The sequence below is a fragment of the Syzygium oleosum genome, unplaced genomic scaffold (genome assembly GCF_021117445.2).
Source record: "Syzygium oleosum isolate NSW1041296 unplaced genomic scaffold, Sole_v2.1 Sole_v2.02, whole genome shotgun sequence".
Lineage (NCBI taxonomy): Eukaryota > Viridiplantae > Streptophyta > Magnoliopsida > Myrtales > Myrtaceae > Syzygium > Syzygium oleosum.
The window spans coordinates 507,345-527,722 of record NW_026607486.1 but is presented as its reverse complement, the minus strand read 5'-3'; the positions used below and the strand labels follow the sequence as shown (position 1 = coordinate 527,722).

At 40.8% G+C, this 20,378-nt stretch overlaps 2 protein-coding genes across 3 annotated transcripts; both read right to left on the bottom strand.

The window, feature by feature from the left end:
• Positions 1 to 819: 819 nt before the first annotated feature.
• On the bottom strand, positions 820 to 6,604 carry LOC115692069 (uncharacterized). Its single transcript, XM_030618821.2, has 7 exons — positions 6,005 to 6,604; positions 4,566 to 4,618; positions 4,153 to 4,245; positions 3,849 to 4,072; positions 3,164 to 3,230; positions 1,625 to 1,735; positions 820 to 1,058 (listed from the first exon to the last, which is right to left on the bottom strand). The coding sequence occupies exons 1-7, from the start codon at positions 6,492 to 6,494 to the stop codon at positions 1,035 to 1,037; spliced, it is 1,062 nt and encodes a 353-aa protein (XP_030474681.1). The 5' UTR covers positions 6,495 to 6,604; the 3' UTR covers positions 820 to 1,034.
• Positions 6,605 to 8,929: 2,325 nt separating this feature from the next.
• Positions 8,930 to 19,756, bottom strand: LOC115692033 (bifunctional aspartokinase/homoserine dehydrogenase 1, chloroplastic-like). Of its 2 annotated transcripts, none has more exons than XM_056308236.1 (18): positions 19,545 to 19,756; positions 18,736 to 18,800; positions 18,211 to 18,576; positions 17,707 to 17,795; positions 17,300 to 17,603; positions 17,097 to 17,149; positions 16,806 to 17,020; positions 16,592 to 16,679; positions 16,399 to 16,512; positions 15,492 to 15,590; positions 15,068 to 15,262; positions 14,174 to 14,256; positions 12,079 to 12,328; positions 11,338 to 11,483; positions 11,061 to 11,196; positions 10,285 to 10,368; positions 10,102 to 10,194; positions 8,930 to 9,644 (listed from the first exon to the last, which is right to left on the bottom strand). In XM_056308236.1, the coding sequence occupies exons 1-18, from the start codon at positions 19,730 to 19,732 to the stop codon at positions 9,399 to 9,401; spliced, it is 2,814 nt and encodes a 937-aa protein (XP_056164211.1). In that variant the 5' UTR covers positions 19,733 to 19,756; the 3' UTR covers positions 8,930 to 9,398. The 2 variants fall into 2 exon arrangements, with proteins under 2 accessions (XP_056164211.1, XP_030474640.2); XM_030618780.2 differs by having other exon boundaries at positions 12,079 to 12,304; positions 19,545 to 19,751.
• Between the last annotated feature and the right edge of the window lie 622 nt (positions 19,757 to 20,378).

Genomic DNA, 20,378 nt, shown 5'->3' with positions numbered 1-20,378 from the left:
AACCCACTTATGTGCAGCGTGAATCGATGCCTGTGTTGGGAGGGAAGAGAAAGAGTTCTAACTACACAACCGAGTTTGGGAGGAAGAGAAAAGACGGATGAAAAGAATTAGGAAGGATTTGGGGAGACACAAAAGAGACTGGTACTTTTTATTAGGAGACGTTGGGAGGGAAGAGAAAGAGTTCTAAATACACAACCGAGTTTTGGAAGGAAGGAAAAGGACGGATGGAAAGAATTAGGAGGGATTTGGGAGACACAAAAGAGATTGGTCCAAATCGGATCATACATTTTAGTAAATTCATTATTCGATCCCTTCAAACCCTCTCATCTTTTCTCTCGTAATTATCTTAATCCCTTCTCTTATGCAATATCAGATAATTCCTTCTCTTATGCAACAACGCATGCACAAATTGATATTCAATTAAAATAATCGTTTATATCGCTTAAAATAATTAATCAATACAAAACACTTTTTATTATTTCATTAATATTTTCGTGGGCAACGAAAACATTTTTTATTCGTCCATTTTTGCGAGCGATACAAGAAATCATTTTTTATGAAAATACAATCCAATTCATTCGTTTTCCGCAAAATAAACGACAACTAATACAACAAAAGGTTTCATTTTCCTATATTGTTTCCTAGACAAAGCATATTCTCTTCTAATTGGCTTTTTGGCGGTCATTGACATGTCCGAAACAAATTGACAACCTACGAGTTCTCCGTCCTCGACCGCTAGGTCGTTTTGTAACTCCCGATCAATACGACGTGCCGCATCTACAAGCGGCAGTGTGCGATGTAGTACCAGAGAGAGCCAAGGAAATAAAATCATCATGGACTTTCTAGCTATATATTTATAATTACAGGAAAGGTCAAAAATGGGAAGCACGTTAGTAGTTGGAACAAAAATGGAGGGATGAACAGAAATCTACTCTGATTTCACTGAGAATGCGACTTTGCTATATCTTTACATGCGGCTAAGTTCATCCTTAATTTTACAGTTTCCCACCTACGGTCTGACCAGCGACCGGCGATCACTCGATGTCTTTCACGGCATCCTGCACGGCCGCAATAAAACACAGGGCGAAAAAATTAGGTGATGTAAGAGAACATGCGTTTTTCATCGCAAATACAAATGCTAAGAATGACCGTGAATCAACACGAGCACATAGGCAAAAGGGCATGCTCAGCTTTTGTGCGAGCGTCTGCGTGCGCAAGAGAGAGAGAGAGTTGTTGTCTGCCATCATTTGAGACTTGAAAGAGTTTTAACGTTTCTCCAAGTCCCCAATTAAACAAATTTAGCTCTGTACATCAGAGCCAAACAAGAATCCGCACTTTACTATATACGAAAGAAGCAAATATCTAACATGCGCCAACAGGAACTCAGAAACAATCATGATAATGATATAATGCTCTCGCTGACAGACGAAAGGATTGCCCCATACGATCACAGTATTTGCCAGTGATACGGGTCAACTGAAATTGTGACCCAGTCCATTCGTGTGGAAACATTACGCGTTTTCTTTTGTCCATTTAAGTAGCTCACTTGGGTACACTAAGCCCCCAAGCAACAGTTGTGCTTACGGAGGGTAGAAGAAGAGTGTACCATGAGTGGAGGTATTACCTTTGCAAGCTTGGTCACATAGGTTGCCGCTAATGCAGTGGCCAAAAGTCCAAGCCCAAGGGTCAGCAGCTGACCATTTCCTCCAGCTAAACCAATCTCGGATTCTTCTTGCTGCAAAGATCGCATGGTAATTAACAAATAAAGCCTTCAGCCTTACTCTAATCACTACATCACCTTCCCAGAAGAGCTCGAAGTTTGAAATCTGAACTCATCAATACAAGGAATATGGCGTGCTCAAACATACAAAAAGAACAGTGAAGTAAAAGCTACTTCGACAAGTTATTTGGCTAGATCTCAAACAGAATAACATTTCAGGGTATACCGTCAAGGTCTTGAGGTTATTTTGCTAGCAGTGAGTCCCTGGAAACTATTTCGAGGTGTCCTTCTAAAAATAAGTGCCTCTAGGCTCTAGCAATAGACAATCTACAGGTGCTACACTTCCAGCTACTTCGACAGGTTACATTTAGACATCCTTTAATGCCACTTATTGAAGTATCTCCTTACACAACACAAGAGCATACAACTAGTCCTGATGAAATTTATGCAACTAACAGGCTGCTTCTTGACACCAGAATATTGTTTATCACCGAAGATAAGACTACTGCATGGTTAATTCAAATAGGGCTATTCGTTATACTTTGAAGGCTAGGAATTATGTGCTGCATGATACATGCGCTCATTGTGGCGATGTAGTTGTCAAAAGAATTAAGTTTGCCTTTACAACTTGTCTAGAAGGATATGAGAGCTTGTGTAGAAAAAGTTGCAATGACATGCACAGAAAACTGTGTTAATTGGGTAAATAAAAGGGTTAATGACACCGCCAGTACCCCACTTTATAATTGAGTACCTAAATTTTTTTTGTTCAATCAACTCCCTCAACTTTTCAAAATATGGATCAATGTGAGGCCTCCTGTAAAATCGCGGACTGAAATTGCCAACATGGACACTAACGCCATTGAATAGACATTAACTATCTACATTGGCATCCAATGTAGCCACTTGAGACAGCACTCTCTCTCCCCTAATCACCCAACACCTAAATGCAGATGACACCATTATTGCTAAATAAGCAAGCCACGTCAAAAATTGTGCTTAAATTTTGTCAACTAAGCAAGCCACGTAAGCGAAATCACATTACATGGCAATTTATTTAAACGATGTCTCACATTGAGCTAAATTTGAAAGTTGAGAAACTTGATTGAACAAAAAAAAAGTTAAGGTACTCGATTGTAAAACGGCAAAAGTTCAGTACTTGCAGTATCATTGCCCCTAATTAAAATTTGATTATCAGCATGTATTGGCCATGTTGTTGGGGCAGTACTCCTGCAAATGTTTCTTGAGTAGGCAGAACAAGTGTTGCTCACTTATCCAAGAAAAAGAAAACATAATATGGTCTTCTCCATACTACTTATGAGAATTAGGTTTCTTTGGAGCAAAACAACCAAATGACTAAAAAATATATGAAGTAACAGCCACTCAATCAATAACAAGATTTTGTTCCAAAAAAAATTAATAACAAGATGGAAAAGGTCAACATACAATGATCGCTCGCCCGAAAGCACCAGCACTAACATATGCCCACGTTCCTGGAAGCATTCCTAACCAACTGCATCCAAAGTAATGAGAAATTTGACCCATGGGGAAGGGTTAGAATAGGATTCCCAGTAGTATCCACCAAATGCACATGAATCTAGCTCATCCCTATATCCACATTTTTTTTATTCTTGCACATTAGCAATATCTTTTAAGTCCAGCGAAAAGAGTTGTCTAACAAATTACACGGAAATTATAAGGGACTTTATTACTTGACCTCGTGATTGAGAGAGAGAACATAACAGATCAATGTGATCATTATCACCTCACTTGATAAATCCAATTTTCAAACAACTAAAAACCATACAGACAACAAAAAAATGAGAACTGCTGATAGCTCAAGAGCAAAGAAGACAAAAAAGCCATTATCTCATATCTGGCTGTTACAACTTATCAGCAGGCCAGAGATAGCACTAACTACGAAACTTTCCTTTAGTCGAAATAGTTTGCATCTCTTAGTACACAAAAACTGCAATAAATCTAGTTCAATAATATTGAGACGTATATGACCTTCTAAAGAGATTGCAGTCGCACGCTCATATGCTCATTAAACCATAAAATTCTTGGATCACAAAAGTTCGCAATGGTATACATGGCATTAATAATAATCAAATTCAACAAAGATATATACCTTCCCAATACGTATGGGACAAATTTGACAGATGTGAGTCCATACAAATAATTCCCAAGAGAAAATGGAAGCAAAGGGCTCAGACGCAGAAGGGTAACGACTCTGAAGCCATTTTCCCCAATAGCTCTGTCAATTGCAAGAAATTTCTTATTTCCTTCAACTAACTTAAGAATTCGCTCCCTAGCAAAATATCTGGCAATGAGAAAAGCAACACTTGCAGCCACCTGAAAGAGGCAGAATAAGAACATGGTTAACAGTGAATGTCTACTATACCAATTAGCATGCTCTGGAATCCAGAACTCACCGTTCCACTGATGGAGACAATGATTGTGCCAATTACGGAACCGAAAAGAAGTCCAGCTGACATTGTTAAAGGGATTGCGGGGATTGCAAGGATCTACATTGAGATGAACCAGTTACCGACGGGTTCCATGAAGATTCGGAAATCATAAAAACAGCTAGTAGAAAAACATAGCGAAAAGCCAAGAAACGAAAGGTATCATGCCATGACAAGTTCGAGAGATGTGGTGGCTCAGACCAACAAACCCAAACCCACTCTCTGCTTTAACAAAGAATAGCATGCATGCTTAGGAAAGTAAAGGAGGTTACATTTAAATTTCTGAAACATTCTAACAGGAAATAAAAAACATTTAGATGAAAAGGCGGAAAGTATAGGAGTCGCGTTGCAATGATCAAGTCGGAGAATAGAATTTTTACTTCTAGACCAGCATAAACAGCTACAAATAGAGCATATCCTGCTGGGCCATAACCTGTAAATGAGAAGAAACAGTTTGAAATAAAAATGTTAGCCAGGAAAAAAAAAACAGGTGAAAAGATATGAAAAGAAATAAGTTGGATGACATGAATGAAATCACTAATTCTACTTCCACACACTGTAAAAGGTGAACGTGAATATAAGGTTATAAAACAAGATAAGTGCCGCTACTTCCCCCCATAGTGCTCCTAGAATTAAAAGTCTACAATAATTAGATAAATGTGTTCACAATATACCAACTCACAAGTCTGAACCTGTGAACCAACAAAGTAAAATGTGAACTATGACATGTTATGACAGGTATGGGTGCGTGTGAGCCTGAGGTATTTGAAAAAGGGATTTGCTAGAAAACTTAGAACAATGAAATTTCCTGCATTGGATCTGAAGTGGTGGCGCTTCCACTGCTTATGCAGGAAGAGCTGCCGCAAAGAGGGAGACAATAACTTGGCACGACCTTGTTGCTGATCAGATTGTTTTGAAAAAGCCTGAGTAACTTAAAAGGCACGACTACAAAGTAACATCTTCATTAGAACGAAAAAGGGACGTCTAACTTCATTAAACAGGCACTTTGATAAAATTGAATATTCAATATAAGCATAAACTGGTTGAGAGTGAGATGCCTTTGTCTACTATGCAAAAGCTTCCTGATAAATGCAGGCTTCCTAGACAAGCACATCGACCGTTAATAACTCGCATAAGGAGGAAACTTTCGTAACTATGTTCATTCTCCCCCAAAGCATTAGTCGACACAGTGGACCCCATGGACTGTGATCTTCTAATTAGGGGATTAAGCTAAGTTGTGGCAGAATGAGAAGAGCAACTTAAATGCTTAAGAGGGAGAGAAACAGGAGACCATTGGATTGAATTAGAAAGATTTTGTGCGTATTAACTTTTGGCTGGAAACAATCTTAGTTTCGATTTTTTGACACACATTTAAAAAATAAAAAAAAAGGTTCAACTATGAACTCTGAAGAGGACTAAAACTCCCTTGTTCTCTTGCCAATCAAATATTCCTTTCACTATGATTATCGACATTGACCTCGGGCCACAGCACTACTGTCCAAAATGACCACATTCAGGCACAAAACCTCGGCTTTTCTCCATATAATCAGAGGTAATACTGATTCATTTCGCAGTGCCCAAATGCCACGCACAGCAATACTGCTTCTTTCATGACAACAATCATCAATGCCTTGATTGAATGCCCATCCCCACTACCAATCGCAAGATATCAACAATGGGGTCCTCAAAAATTTCAACTTTAACAAGCAATCACAAGAAATTGAGAGCAACAAGATTCAGACAGAAACCCGTCTCTACCTCACACACACACACACGGATGACAAGAGAAGCAGCAATTAAATTAGACTCGCATCATTACCGTCAATGAAGGTAGAGAACTGGGTCAAGAAGGCGTTGATCTGGTCCCTGTACACGTACCCAACGGTGCCGAACCCGCCCACCACGCCCACCAGCAACACGCCGGCCAAGATGGTCCCCTTCACCGCCGCGTCACCTTCCAACGCGCCGCCGCCCTCGCCCTCGCCCTCTCCCTCTCCCTGGAGCTGCTGCGGCGGCTTCTTCTCGTCGTCCCCGTCGCCCTTGGGGCCGAAGAACCACTTGAGGCTCTGCGGGGCGCTCGTCTTCTGGAGCGACTGCCGCTTCTTGGTCTGCTTGAGGGACGAGCATGGCTTGAGGAAGTGGAAGCGCTTGTTGGGTCTGAAGCTGAAGAGGAAGGAGCAAGGCGGGGACGCGAAATGGAGGTTGTACACGAGATATGACGACGATGACGACGGCGACAGCGGCGGCGGCGGCGGCGGCGGCGACGAAGAAGAGGGTGGTAGCGGGGGTCTCAGCCGGAGAGAGTGCATCTTAGGCTTGAGAGCGAGGAGGCCACAAGTGACATCTACCTCGTATGGAGAGAGAGAGAGAGATATCAGAATGAGAATGCCATGGATGAATCTGTATATTGGCTGTGGTTTCGTGGAGTTTCTTCTGGTCAGGGTGGAGCCATGGGGGCGATAAGGCGGAGTGTGTCCCTGCTTCTTCTTCTGCCTCGCGATGGCACCACGTGTAACTGCGCGGAATATTCTTTTTTCTCCCCAGAAAACGAAACAAATAATCTCTGAGCTTTGGCATAATGTACAATTTGATTCTTGAACTTTTAATTTGTTCAATGTAATCTCTGAACTTTAGCCTAATATTCAATATAGTCCCTGAACTTTTAATCTACATTGAACATTTTCATATAGTTCATGACTAAATCAATACGCGAACCACATCAAAAATTAAAAGTCGTGGATTACATCAACAAATTAAAAATTTCGTGGACTACATTGAATATTAGGCTAAATTTCAGGGACTATATTGAACAAATTAAAAGTTCAAGGACTAAATTGCATATTAAGCCAAAGTAAAAAGACTGTTTGTATCATTATCACAAACAAAATCTGTCTTTTCAATTTACTCCGGTAGCTAAGAGCGCGAATGATAAAATTTCTCTTCCCCGACCCTATTTCTGATCTATTCCCCGGATGAATTTTTGAGCGACACAAATTTTTGTGCATGGAATAGAAATTCGTTTGATTCGTTTGATTGGTTATTCTTAAATTTCTATTTCCGGCGGCCAACCGGCAAGTGGAAGCGGCAAGCGAGTAGACAGCTAGCGGGCGGCAGCGACGGACAACTAGCAAGTGGACGACCGACGAGCAGCAGCGACAGACAGCCGGCAGGCGGCGACAATAGACGGGCGGCGAACAACAGACGGCGTGGCCATTTATGTTACAAACCTAAAAATATGTCTCGGAAATAGAAAATTTATATTATTTTACCAAATAAATTTCTATTCCAAACCTATTCTCCGGATAAAAAAAATTAGAAAAACAGGGAAACAGAATGGTTATCATTCGCACCCTAAATCATGTAAAAGTCGTTCGACCCCAAAAAAAAATCATACAAGAGTCAATAACAGGCATGCGGCCCTGCTAGTAAGGGGATTAGGGGTGGGACTGAAAAGCATTAGGTCCGAGATTTGATCTCCGTGAGCAATGCACACACTTGTACATAGGAGAGAGAAGTAAGACCAAAAAAAGAAAAATCATATAAGAGTCGCCTATCTTTCATGAAACTACAAGTTCTAGTAGCTGTCGAGAACTCACCTCCGCTCAACTTATGACTTGGACATTTGCTACCTCTTAGGACTAGACCGCCACATCAACGGAGTTATATTGATAAGCTTTAAATCTCGAATTTTTCGAGTTTTGGATGAATTACATGGTACGATGCCTAATGTAGGGACGACCCCCTACTAAGTTACAACGGTCGCCGTTCGCATTTTGCGCGTATGACAAAAGTTAATCGTTTGTTTTTAATGTAAGGTCGAGTCCTATAAATTGATCCTCCCATGATCTTGTTTTTCCTCCACTTTTGTGGCGCCTTAGTTCATTTCCTTTCCCGACGGAGCGATTCGAGTTTCGCCTTGGGCTAATTCCCCGGAATCCATGAACACCCTGTTAGCCCGTGGCTCGATTAAGCCGCGGGCGTTGTCCCAAACAGGTGCGCCATGAGGAAACGGCAGGACTCGCGGACAAGGGCAATCGAACTCGCGACGTGGTCGCCATCACAATAGCTCATGTTGCAATACCTCGTCGACGAAGATGGTGCGATGAACCTCGACGATTATTGACTAGGCTCAAGCCCGATGGTACATGTCTTCTACCTCTTTCTTCCTTTTCTGGCTAGCAAATATGCATGTGAGTTGCCTGAGCGTTAAAAATTATAATGTAGAACATTGAGGTTGTCAATTGACAAGGCCATTGAAACTCCACGATTTAAAGCCTTTTCTTTTTTGAGATCCTCTTTCAATTGCCATGTATATGAACCCTTTTGTTTAGAACTTTTATCTCCAATGTCCCCAATTCAGAATATAAGGGTGTGTTTGTTACCGAAAAAAACTTACCAAATCGTCTTTCAGGAAAAAGCTTTCTTCTTATCGGGTTAGGAAATCTATTTTTCTAACTTCAAGCATGCACATTTTCTTTGACCGTAAATGATTTTCCATTGACTGATCAGTTTCGGCAAACCAGATGCATAAGAGTTTAGAATACTAAATCGCAGAAAATTCTTCCGCTCAAACAAATACACCCTAAGCTTCTGTCTTTTTTGTAAGATCTAGATTTTCTCCATCGCAAATAATATTGCAAAGCAGCATGAAGAATAGTTGCCTTCCCAAGTAGGAAACACTTTCTTAGAGTGAACTTCCCCTTCGTAGTTCTTCTGGAATGACTAGACATAAGAGTGAAACTCATTACTTCGATTCTTATTCAATTGCATTTATTCATTATTCTTTATTCCTTCTCTAAACTCACAAATGCAGAAGTCAAGAAGAATGTGTCTCAGTTACAGCACTAACAAACTTCAGCACTACGCCATAACCTAATAAATTAGACCCCGAGACGAATTACACTTCCATCTCGCATTGCTCCCATTCTGGCCCGACTCTACCTGTCTGCTGCAGTAAGATTCTTACCCCGACACATGAAAATGTCAACTTAAGCAGCTACTAATCACCAAATCCGGCATGTTCAAGGGACCAGCAGAAGTTTAACCCATCCAACGCAGTATCACTGAAAACCACATAGGACGGCCAAAAGTAGCAAAAGAAAGCAACACAATGTATCTTAACCGAAGTAACAGAAAAATCGTGTCACCCAAGGTTGGAAGAACATCAACACGCTTGAGAGGAGGAGACTTTCTTTAGGCACTATATCACTCAGCTAAGATGGGGCACCGAGATAAGAGGCGAGCCGAAGTATGTCGCTGAATATGCCACCAGCAGTGACCTGAGCCCCGGCACCTGGCCCACGGACTATCAAAGGCTGCTTACTATACCTTGTAGTGGTGAAAGCAATTATGTTGTCGGTGCCTGAAAGTTGAGCGAATGCATCATCCTTCTTGTATGTCCGCAGCTCCACCGCCCCTCTATGATTCAACAAATCCACTACACCCACATATCTCAGTACCTGCAAATGGGACATGTTTCATCATAGAGGAAGAATAGGAGAAAAGTTGACTATGGCATGCTAAAAAAGCAGACGGAATTTCAAAGACGAATTCTACATGCACCGATAGGATGTATACAGATAATTATGGACTCCACCATACCCACCAAAGAAGAGAAGTTCAATGAAGCTATGAAGTTAGGAGAAGGGGGTCATTAACACCCCAAACTCCTTGGAAGCAGTGGCTATAGCTAGTGCAGTTTCTTGCCGTAGTAGTACATCAAATGGAAGATCAAAATAACACTGCACTTAGATTTCATACACCTGATTTTAGTATGCTTCCAACTACATACAGATGAACTTCATCACAAGATAATCTCATCTGACTTTAGTGAAATTAGAGGTTTCATTGAAGTACTAACACCAGAAGGCAACTATTGGATATAATCTAAGTAGTATTATGAGTTTATATACTCACTTTGCCAGCAGCCTCGGCTTCCTGTTGCTTGTTAGTCCATTCTTGATCAAATTGCGGTAGCTTCTCCATAAACTCCTCAGCTGATGCACTAGTCTACGTAGCATAATCAGATAAATGCATCATAAAGTATATTCCCAATAATTCAACTGTTAGATCTATAATTGGGGAAAACTGAATTCTCACTCTTAATGGTTCTGGAACAAGATTGTCCACAGGGATATCAGAAAGTTCCAGCTTCAGACCAGATTCTCTAGCAAGAATAATCACCTGAATTGTCGAGACTGTGTGAGATGCATCGATATTGGAAGAGGAACTTAAGGTTTTCATGTATGAATCGATGAAAACAAATCAAAGTCCATGGGCTAAAGAATTATATTCAATATTATATCAAGAATCCAGAAAACTTCGGGAGAAAGTAAAGAAAAAAGGCTACTTCATACAAAACCATCACAACAAATAAGATATCCACCAGAACATAAGAATTCACATGTGACAGTAAGGGCATCAGTCTTTTGTCATGCACACCTACTCTGAAAGGAATTACGTAAGTAACCAATTTATCAGACAAGAGTGCTGAGGCAGTGCATGTTTTTAGGTCCTTAAAGGAATCGTTGAAAGACAAAGGTAAATTACAGTCCAGATGCTCTGCAGATCCATTAGTTTAGAAAGCTGTCTCCCTATGAAGAAAACTCTCTTCGGAAAACACATTTAAATGGAAACAAGCCATTGAAGATCACACAAAAACATCTTGACAAACAGAGGATGTAAGTTTGTTCCCCCTCTCCTCAACAACACGCTGCGTGTCCATTGGGCACCATACTTTCATATGAGGTTTAAGATTTTTGAAAATCACCCTGAAAGATACTACTGCTCTAACGTATAAACACTCTCCTAGTAAGTAATAATCCTCTGAACTGCAGTTATTTAAAGCATCTTCACATATTCAAAATAGGACATACCTTTCTTTGAACATCTGTCCCAGAGAGATCATCTCTTGGGTCTGGCTCTGTATAACCTGCCTGTTTTGCCTCTGCTACCACCTCACTGAACGATCGCTCGCCAATGAAGTTGTTGAATATATAGCTCAATGTACCACTGCAACAGCATAAGAAGAATTTAACAACTCGGAAAGGATACACTGCACGCACAAGCATGCATTCAATACCTTGCTCCACGTGCAATATCCTGAAGGCCCTGAACTGCAAATATAAAAAAGAAAGTCCAAGATGAACATACCTAAATATGCCTTCAATACGGAGAATCTTATCTCCAGTTTCGAGAAGACCTCGTAGAGTGCTAACAATTGGGAGACCAGCACCAACCGTAGCTTCATAAAAGTAATGAGTATATGATTGCCGTTGTAGAGCTCTCAATTTCAAGTACTGCCCAAGGAATAATTGATGTAAAAATTCCATGGCATCGCCTCAAAGTCTCAACATGACTATGAAAAGCAATGGGTACAAGACAGTTCAAAACTGTAAATAGCATTCAAGCATATGGCATTCACAGCTTTATAAGAAACAAAGATTTTCAATGAGCTCTGTTAGATAAAAGTCTGCGACCGTCTTGAAAGTGAAAATCATCTATAAATAGGGTTTTTGGCAGTGTCCATTATTGGTTATGAGCTGATTCCCTTGATGTCTCCAAAGAGACAGTTCAGCTAATCTAGGTTTATCCAGTCTGTTTCTTTTTGTATCTATCCCTAAACCTCTAATCCACTAACGTTTGTCAAAATAGTTTTTGGCAATGGAAAGGGTAACATAGAACTGCATGCATTGCAGAAATGCAGGGAAAGAGTGCTCGACAATTATGCCACCATTATTATGATCATACATGAATCTTAATTCAATATCAAATTCGTCAAAAAGCTAAGTGGCAGAGTCATACAGGACAAATGAAGGATCTGTGTCATTCATAACATTTTCAAATCTAGAAAATTAACTGCTCTTTTCATCATGATGCTGGTAGAGATATTACCTGATCAAGTGGCCCAGAATTCGCCTTTTTATTTGGAGTGATCACATGAATTCCCCGTCGCAACCAATTGTAGTAATGACTAGCAACAACAGAATCTGCTGTACAATCTACTATCACAGTATTGGGAATAAAGCCATTTCCATGCACATGCTGAACAAATTTCTCCAAATTAGCCACTTCTCCTTTCTCCTTTAAGAGCTCTTGCCATTGAGATAAGTCAATACCTCTACAACCAGAATTATCAATTGAGCTATTACAATAAACAGAAACTTCATATGGGTTAGTGTTGCTAAGTTCTACCCTTGAAAATGATTCAGACAGAGATAGAGAGCAAAACATAAGCATGCATAGGAGAATTACACCCTTTACTGATAAATGACACATAGCAAGAAATTGCAGATGTCCAGAGAAAGGTTTAGTGGGCAACCATTGTGGTAATTGAAGATTTTCAGGTCGATAGTGGTGTGCTTTGAAGAAGATCATTACCGTATCACAAGATGTTCCCTCAAAAATGTGTGTATACATTTTCTAAAACATGCATTTCAATTAAAGCTCATACTTGTTGGTAGCATTTACAAAAATAATCCACGTCCCATTCATGTTATGATATATGATATAGCTTTTTCCACTTTGATTTGTTAGTAAGCCAGACTAGCGGAATATGAGAGGATGCCAATGAATGAACCATCTAATTAAGCACCAGTTTTTTATTCTGTGCAAGATGAACAATGGAGCAAAAAGCAGAGGGAAATTGGAACTTGGCCAGAGATGGTTGGGGAGAAGTAAAACAAACTGATGCAAAGCCCAAATTCAGAAGTGGAATGACTGTGGTGTAAAATGTATCTTCTGCCACATAGATTGTGGTGAACAAAACTAGCAGCATTACAACTGGCCATTACAAGCAGCTCTCAACCATCTTAGTTAACATATATATAAGGGAAAGATTCTAAGGCTAGCAGATTTTGATGGTTGACGTATGGCAACCCATATTAACAGCCATCAAAGTGACTATGATTCAGATTTTGACAGCTGGTTCAATTTGAAGGAGAATAATGGAGTCCATTTGACAAGCTGGGAAGAACTAAAGAACAAGCATGATGTTCCGTACAAGAGTACTTTCAAAACCATAACCACTGGTTGAAAGTTAAATAATTTAGCTTATTTTCAAAATGTTCAGGGTAAATTTATGGAAATGCGTCATGCAAGAATATAGCATGCATTATACTTTTTGTCCAGATGATCTGTGCGTAAACTGATGTGCACCTCTATGTTAGTTCGCCAGTAGAAAATATTAGTTCCTTATTTTCTCATAAGGAATTTATGCCATCATAAAAACCTATCATTTCCATTTTATGAAAGATTTGAATAATCTAAATTCAGGCACAGGGGGCAATACCATACTTTAACACTCCCATAAAGTTGGATCCTTATTTGATCCATCTACTTATCTAATTTAACATTCTACACAATGATTTTCCAGCCCAAGACCTAATCTACATCATTACAAATTTCTAAAATTTCCACAGTTTTCACAATGAGAAAACTGGGATTCTTCATCTTATAGACTAGAAGTGAACGTGACCTAAAATATCACACTTGAAGAACTTTATTAGGAGCTCCAAGACTTTTGCTCTCTCCCAAAGCACCTCAACCATTTACGATGTGAAGTTGAATTCTATGAAGTGCATTATACCCCATGACCAATGGTTGACATGCATAGGTAGCAATGCTCCAGGAGTATGTAACAATTACTCCTTGGGTATGAGAAACTGTCTCGACTCTCAAGAGGCCAACATATAGACGCTACTAAACTAAAACGGGATATATTATTTAAATTCATGACGATTCTGCCAGCTGCACATTATTAACTGGACAAAGTAATTGTTATACCATAGCTGTTAACACAAATCAGCTACAGACCAGAGTGAGCTTGAAATGAGAAAAGAGTTAATCATCTTCTTATTAACAGTGAAGCAGTAATGATATGGCACAACAGGTGAATAACACACAGAGCTTTACAAAAAGTACTTAATTTTGAAACTGTCACCGGATGATTTCTGTAGCAAGAAAATTTATTCAGAGTCTTATGACTTACGCTTCACTCAAAAGCATCGACCTTGATCCCGCGATTCCCATGACACGCAAGTCAATATTGAAATCTTCCTTAAGAACAGCTGCCTGCGCAACAAATATAGTGTTTGTTTACATGTACAACATACATAGAGAAAATGGAAAATTTTGCACATGAACCAGCACAGAAAAATGGAACACACTAGTACTAAGCATATCTGAGAGCTCCATACAATACTTCCATTACTTTTAATTTAGCTGCTTTTATGCTAGATTTTCAACAAAAAGACTTGAGACAAGCTATACCCTTCTTGTCTGATGAGGACATAGCATCTAAAAGACAGCGGTTTTTTAGGGGCACGGCAGCCTCCTACCACTTGCAAGAATGAGAATCTAGAAAGCACCTTTTTAAAACATACACTTAACGGCTGTCTTCATGATCTAATCCACCAAAATTCTCACAACCACAGATCCAAGTATGCTGAACTTTCCACCTCTTCTCTTTGTACATTATAATAATATCGCTTTGTCAACCCAACATGAAACATCTATTGCTATAGCATAGAAATAACATTGAACCAGCATTGAGGAACCAAACTTCTGCAACTAAGTCCATAACAGATATATTTGGGTCTTCAAGGACAATGTCAAATGGGCCAGGTCTAACCGCAACAGCTTGTGCTTTGTTCAACAATTCACCCTTCAATTATGTGTTACCATTATGTTGTTAACCATCCGGATTTAAAAAGAAAAAAAAAGCTCATAATACGACATCGGAAAAAAAACAATATGATCCCAAACCTTAAGTAAAGCAACATTTTCTTCCAGCACGTTCTTATTAAATTACCAAATACTATGGTGAGCGCCACAAGCAAGTACTACATGCTTTTAAGTAACATAGACTATCACCGAGATGCACCTGATCCCTCAGTTGCTCGAGTAAGGTGCTGCCTATTAATCCAGGTCCAATGATACCCATTGCAATCGTTGTCCTTGAAAGATAGAACCTTGAGTGGACAGCCCTAAGGGCTCTTATACAATCTTCCCGCATTACAACTACTGTGATATTATATTCAGAGCAGCCTTGAGCTATCGCGCGGACATTGATATTTGCCTGCATCAGATAAAGACAATTTCAGAGGACTGATTGCTTAAAGTTCAAGGAGAAACAAAATCTCTTGGACCACATCTAAAAAGATGACAACACACCCAGATTAAGTAGCATGTACTTAAGAATAAAATTCAATTTCGGAATCAGTAACACAAGAAAAGAGACAAGTAATGAATTATCTTTATTTCAGCAAGCAATCACAATAGACCTAGAGGATATATAAATTTCTAACCTTTGCCAGGGCATTGAAGAGTGTGGCACTGACTCCTGGGGTACTAGCCATTTTCTGGCCAACTGCTGCCAATATACTACAGTTTGGAATCACTTGAACCTGAAAAGAACTGAGTTATTTAAAAATCCACTAAACTGATATATAAATTTGACATTTTCTGGAATTCTGAGAAAAAAGCAACTAACGTACTCAAGTGTGTTTATTCCTCAGGATAAAATCTACAGTCGGAGGCAAAATTTGATGCACTCTATTTCAAAACATGAACTTCTGTTACAAAGTCCGGCACTGTTTAAGTATTGTCCCACATCGCTTGACAATGGATCCTAAATGCTCTTTATATTTATGTGGTCTATCTCCACCTATTAGCTTAAGTTTTCGGGTTGGACTTTCTAACAGGCACCAAATAGAAAAGCAACTTAATGGGGCAACCTCCCTTCCCCACTCTCTCTCTGACACACACACACACACAAACACAATGCCATGTGCATTGATGCAACTGGTAATGAACACAAAACTGAGATCTCATGATAGGGAGAAAGCTAACAAATTATCTTCTGGTGAGCCTTAGAAGACAGTCTCAATAATAAAGAAAATCAGGGACACAGTAATAACGGCAAAAATAAGCCAAAACACTGAAGGCCATAGCCAAAAGAAAGTATAAAGACTAAAGGCTTGCTCAAAAAAAACTTCCATCATGCAGGATTGTTTCTGGTATGCTGCACAGCTTTCTATATAGAGAGTCTGTGACACTCAGCAACACTGAGGTCAGTTTCCTCTGTTTGCAAATGCAGGCACTGCCTATTTCATACAAACTAATAATAGGTGCATAAGGTATTTCCCACAAGTGACCATAACCAAATAAGCATCTACACACTAGATGAACCCCGATTACAAAAGATGTAAACACCTTTGAGAGACGCCCAGCATCAAGAGCCTGACGAAATCTGGACTGGAGAGCCTCAGCAACCGCCTCAACTTCCTTCTCAGGTACAGCAAAACAAACAGAATGCTCACTGCTAGCCTACAGTGCATCGTATAAGATTCTTGATCATACATTACTTAACCAAATGTAGTATCCATCAAACTGAAGATTGAGGTACCTGAGATATCATGATAACATTGGCTCCTACATCCTTCACAGCACCAAATATGGCACTGGCAGTACCGGGAACACCAGCCATTCCAGTTCTGGCAAGGGGAAAAAAACAGAGGATATGAAAGAGACTCAACCATACAAAAATTGCAAAATCCTACGTAAATTGAAATAGTGATATGGAAGCAACTTGTACTGGCCATAATATGCAGTCCCCTCACCCCTCAACATTAACGAGGGCCAGATTGTCTATTGTTGCAAATCCCTTCACATAAGACTCCAGCATGTGAGAATCCTCATCTTCGCACACAGATGGATGGCAAATCTTTGTTCCAGGTGCAGAGAGATTAAAGATATTTCTTATCACTATTGGAATGTCGTAACGCATCACTGGGATTATGGTGCGAGGGTGTAAAACATTAGCCCCGAAGTATGACTGCAGATAAATGTAAATGAATGAGAAGCAGAGTAGATCGATGTTTGATTGGTATTTAAATAGTCATCTTGTTCACCATTTCCCAAGCCTCTTGATAGGACAGGGTCTTTAGTATCACAGCCTCACCAACTGCAACAAGACAAGCCCAACATTTCAAACAGATATCTCCCGGTTAGCACCAGTTATCATTGGTACCAATACCAAATACTATCTCCAAGAATCAGAAACTTTTAATTGGCTATCTTGGCTCATAACCAAGAGAACAGAACCATCACAAACCTTTTCTTGGATCAGCGCTATAAACACCATCTACATCTGTCCATATAGTGACCTGTCGCGCTCTAAGTAGAGCACCCATAATTGCAGCTGAGAAGTCACTCCCGTCTCTTTTCAATGTTGTAGGAATATTATACGGAGTGCTAGCAATAAAACCAGTGGCAATTATGGTCTTAGATGGATTCTGGGAGTACCATTTCTCTAGTCTTTGTTCAGACTCAGGAAAGTCAGGATCCACTTGATTAGAATTAGTAGGACATACAATTAGGACTTCCCTTGTATCCATCCATTGGCAATCGATCCCATTCTGCAGTGAGCAGAAAAACAGTATAGAGCAGATGCTAATATCAGCACATCAGATATCAATAATAATAAAAATTTGCCGAAGAAGGAAGTGGATATGATAAAACCTTCTTAATGACAGAGGAAAGCAGTTGAGCTGACCAGAGCTCCCCATGCCCTACGACAAAATCTGTGAAAGATTCTGTTGCGTGGCCAGCTGCAGGACAGCATAGACAGTCAATCTAAGAACCTACTATGTGCAACATGATATCACCCAAAGAAATGGCGGCATTGGTTGCCACAACAAAACTAAAGGTGGCAATAAACATTAATTGAATGAATTAAATGAAAAATCTGGGTACATAAATAAAATAAAACAAGTTTCTACCGTAAGCTATGAAAGTTAGGTATATTCACTCTTTAGGCTCTGATCATTAACAGTCCAAAGGGTCTTTGAAATGTACAAGTGGCAAGGATATTCTCTACTCCTTGAGATGAGCATACCCTTTTAGCGGCCAACATCATACAAATGCAAATGTAAGGTGCAAAATGCTAAAGTCTAAGGTAACATCTACAGATGGCCACAAATAATGTACACAGAGAGAGAGAGAGAGAGAGAGAGAGCTTGATACCAATATATATTGCTCGAAGCATGGCTTTTAGGTTATTGATGTCGTCATCCAACTGTGATAGAAAATTTGCAAGATCGTTCCCCTCGAGTAGATCAAGTGCCGTTGATCTATGTTTTTCTAAAACATTGTCTAGTGCAAACACATAGGTATCATCTCGTGACTGTGCCTTATCGATAAGGTCATACATCATATCAGTCACCTTTGACATTGCAGAGACAACCGCTAATTTCCGTTCTGAATCATCCTTCATAATTATATTGGCCACATTCTTTATCCTCTGAGAGTTTCCTACGCAAGTGCCACCAAATTTATGAACTGACCATGTTTCACCTTTAGGGAGCTGAACCTCTTCCGTAGCTATATCCACTGAAACATCCGGCAGCAATTCGACACGAGGAGTTGATGGGAAAAAAGTTAGCTTAGAGTACCATTGTGTTCTATATGTTGACAATTACATTGAAAGATAAATATTACTACATATGCTGATAATTACACAAACAAGAGACAAATGCTGAGGGATCGAACCTGTGACAGATGCATGAATGGTCTTTGATAGATCTCTTCTTCTCTGAGACGGTACAACACCTACTCTGCAATGGCAACATGTAGAAACAGATTCTCGGTGATTTTTGGACAACTACGAAGGTATTTACAGCAGCTCCTTATTAGAACAAACGTACTGCCATAAACTCACGAGCAAGCTAGCAAAATTAGGATACCTAAGACAGAAGAAAATTGAATATGTCCCAAATAACTAGAATCATAAGGAAAAAAAAGAAAGGCGTTGATTAGCGTTCCAATCCTACGAGAATCTATCGCGATGCAGCCCGAGTTTCTGGGACCTCTCAAACTCCACGATTTTCTGTATGAGTAAATTGCTGTTCATGAACCGTAGACGAGCGTCATGCGTCCAACTAAGCAACTGCTTCTTCAAGGGTGAAAAGGAATCTCTAATGAAGGAATTACAAACTAATCGAACAAGTTCTGTACAAGAATTATTCTTAGCAACGGCAATGTAAAAATGCCAAAAGACCGCAGCAAACATTCGTCGCCACAAGGTACGCCGGTTGCTCGCGAAGCAGCTAATTACAATGCTCGGTGGGCTATAGCCACGCATTTCACGCGCATTATTCCCTGTCTCCGCTGAAGACTAGCGAGAAAGTCAGAAACTTTCATCCACCCACGCAAAATCCGTCCCATTGGGTAACCTGTGCCGGAGCTCTTTCGCGGAATCAAAATGAAAAACAAATCTAAACTCTCTCGTTTCATTTTCGCCCCTTCCGGCGAACTTCCCCGGGGAGAGGCCAAGGAAGCGCGAGCGAGAGGACACGCACCTGCGAGCGAGGGAGCGCGGGAGGGGAGAGAGAAGGGACGGAGGGCAGCGGGCGGCGGCGGCGGCGGCGGCGGCGGCGGCGGTCCTCCTCCTCCCCTCCCTCGGCTTCTCTGCTCCGCCGAGCAATGCGCGCGGGGGCGGGGGCAGCGAGGAGGGGCGGCAGGAGATCGAAGCGGAGAGCGACGCCATGGCCACTGCCGAGCTCCACCAGAAGAGCAAGAGCGAGAGAGAGGAGAGAGAGTTTAGAGAGAGAGAAAAGAGAGAGTTTTGCGGTTGCAGGGTGGGCTGCTGCTCCTGCGCGTGCTTCCGGTCTTGGCCTTCTTGGCGGCTTTCGCTATGCTCTCTCTTTCTTGGGAGCGGCGCGCGCACCCCGCTTTTCACTTTGATTTGCGCTGAGACATACGTCTTGTCTCTCCTCCCCCCCGCCCACCGTTAGGGATTGATCGCCTGCGCCCGGAACTAGCGTTCGCCCATCTCCTTGCGCCTGCCCTACGTCTCCGGACGTTAGATTCATCATCACGTGGCCCTCCGTCCACCCATCCATCGAGAGCGTGCTTAGTGACGGGATTACATCACACGGCGACCTTTGGTACCTTTTTTTTTATCGAAAACGAAAGGGAATGCCGTTGGGTTCCCCAAAAAAGTGTACGGCCCTTTGGATCATTACGCCCCTGTTAAACGGTGTGCGTCGGTCCGTCGGGTGAAGAATGATCCGACCCAAATCGGCTCATTTAATCATTGTTTGACTTATTTCTACGCGATACAAATCTAGTAACTCATATCCGATCGCACCCTATTGCTAAGATAAGTCTGTATCTAACCCAATCTGCTATAA

Excerpts from the sequence above, each read along its gene's own strand:
- LOC115692033 (XM_056308236.1), bottom strand. The coding sequence starts at position 19,732 with ATGGCGTCGCTCTCCGCTTCGATCTCCTGCCGCCCCTCCTCGCTGCCC. Across the intron at positions 18,801-19,544 it reads CCGCGCTCCCTCGCTCGCAG|AGTAGGTGTTGTACCGTCTC; the intron begins GTGCGTGTCCTC and ends TTGCCATTGCAG. Across the intron at positions 11,484-12,078 it reads ATTCTGGGCCACTTGATCAG|TACTTGAAATTGAGAGCTCT; the intron begins GTAATATCTCTA and ends TTCCTTGGGCAG.
- LOC115692069 (XM_030618821.2), bottom strand. The coding sequence starts at position 6,494 with ATGCACTCTCTCCGGCTGAGACCCCCGCTACCACCCTCTTCTTCGTCG. Across the intron at positions 4,619-6,004 it reads GTTCTCTACCTTCATTGACG|GTTATGGCCCAGCAGGATAT; the intron begins GTAATGATGCGA and ends TCTCATTTACAG. Across the intron at positions 4,073-4,152 it reads TTGTCTCCATCAGTGGAACG|GTGGCTGCAAGTGTTGCTTT; the intron begins GTGAGTTCTGGA and ends TGCCTCTTTCAG.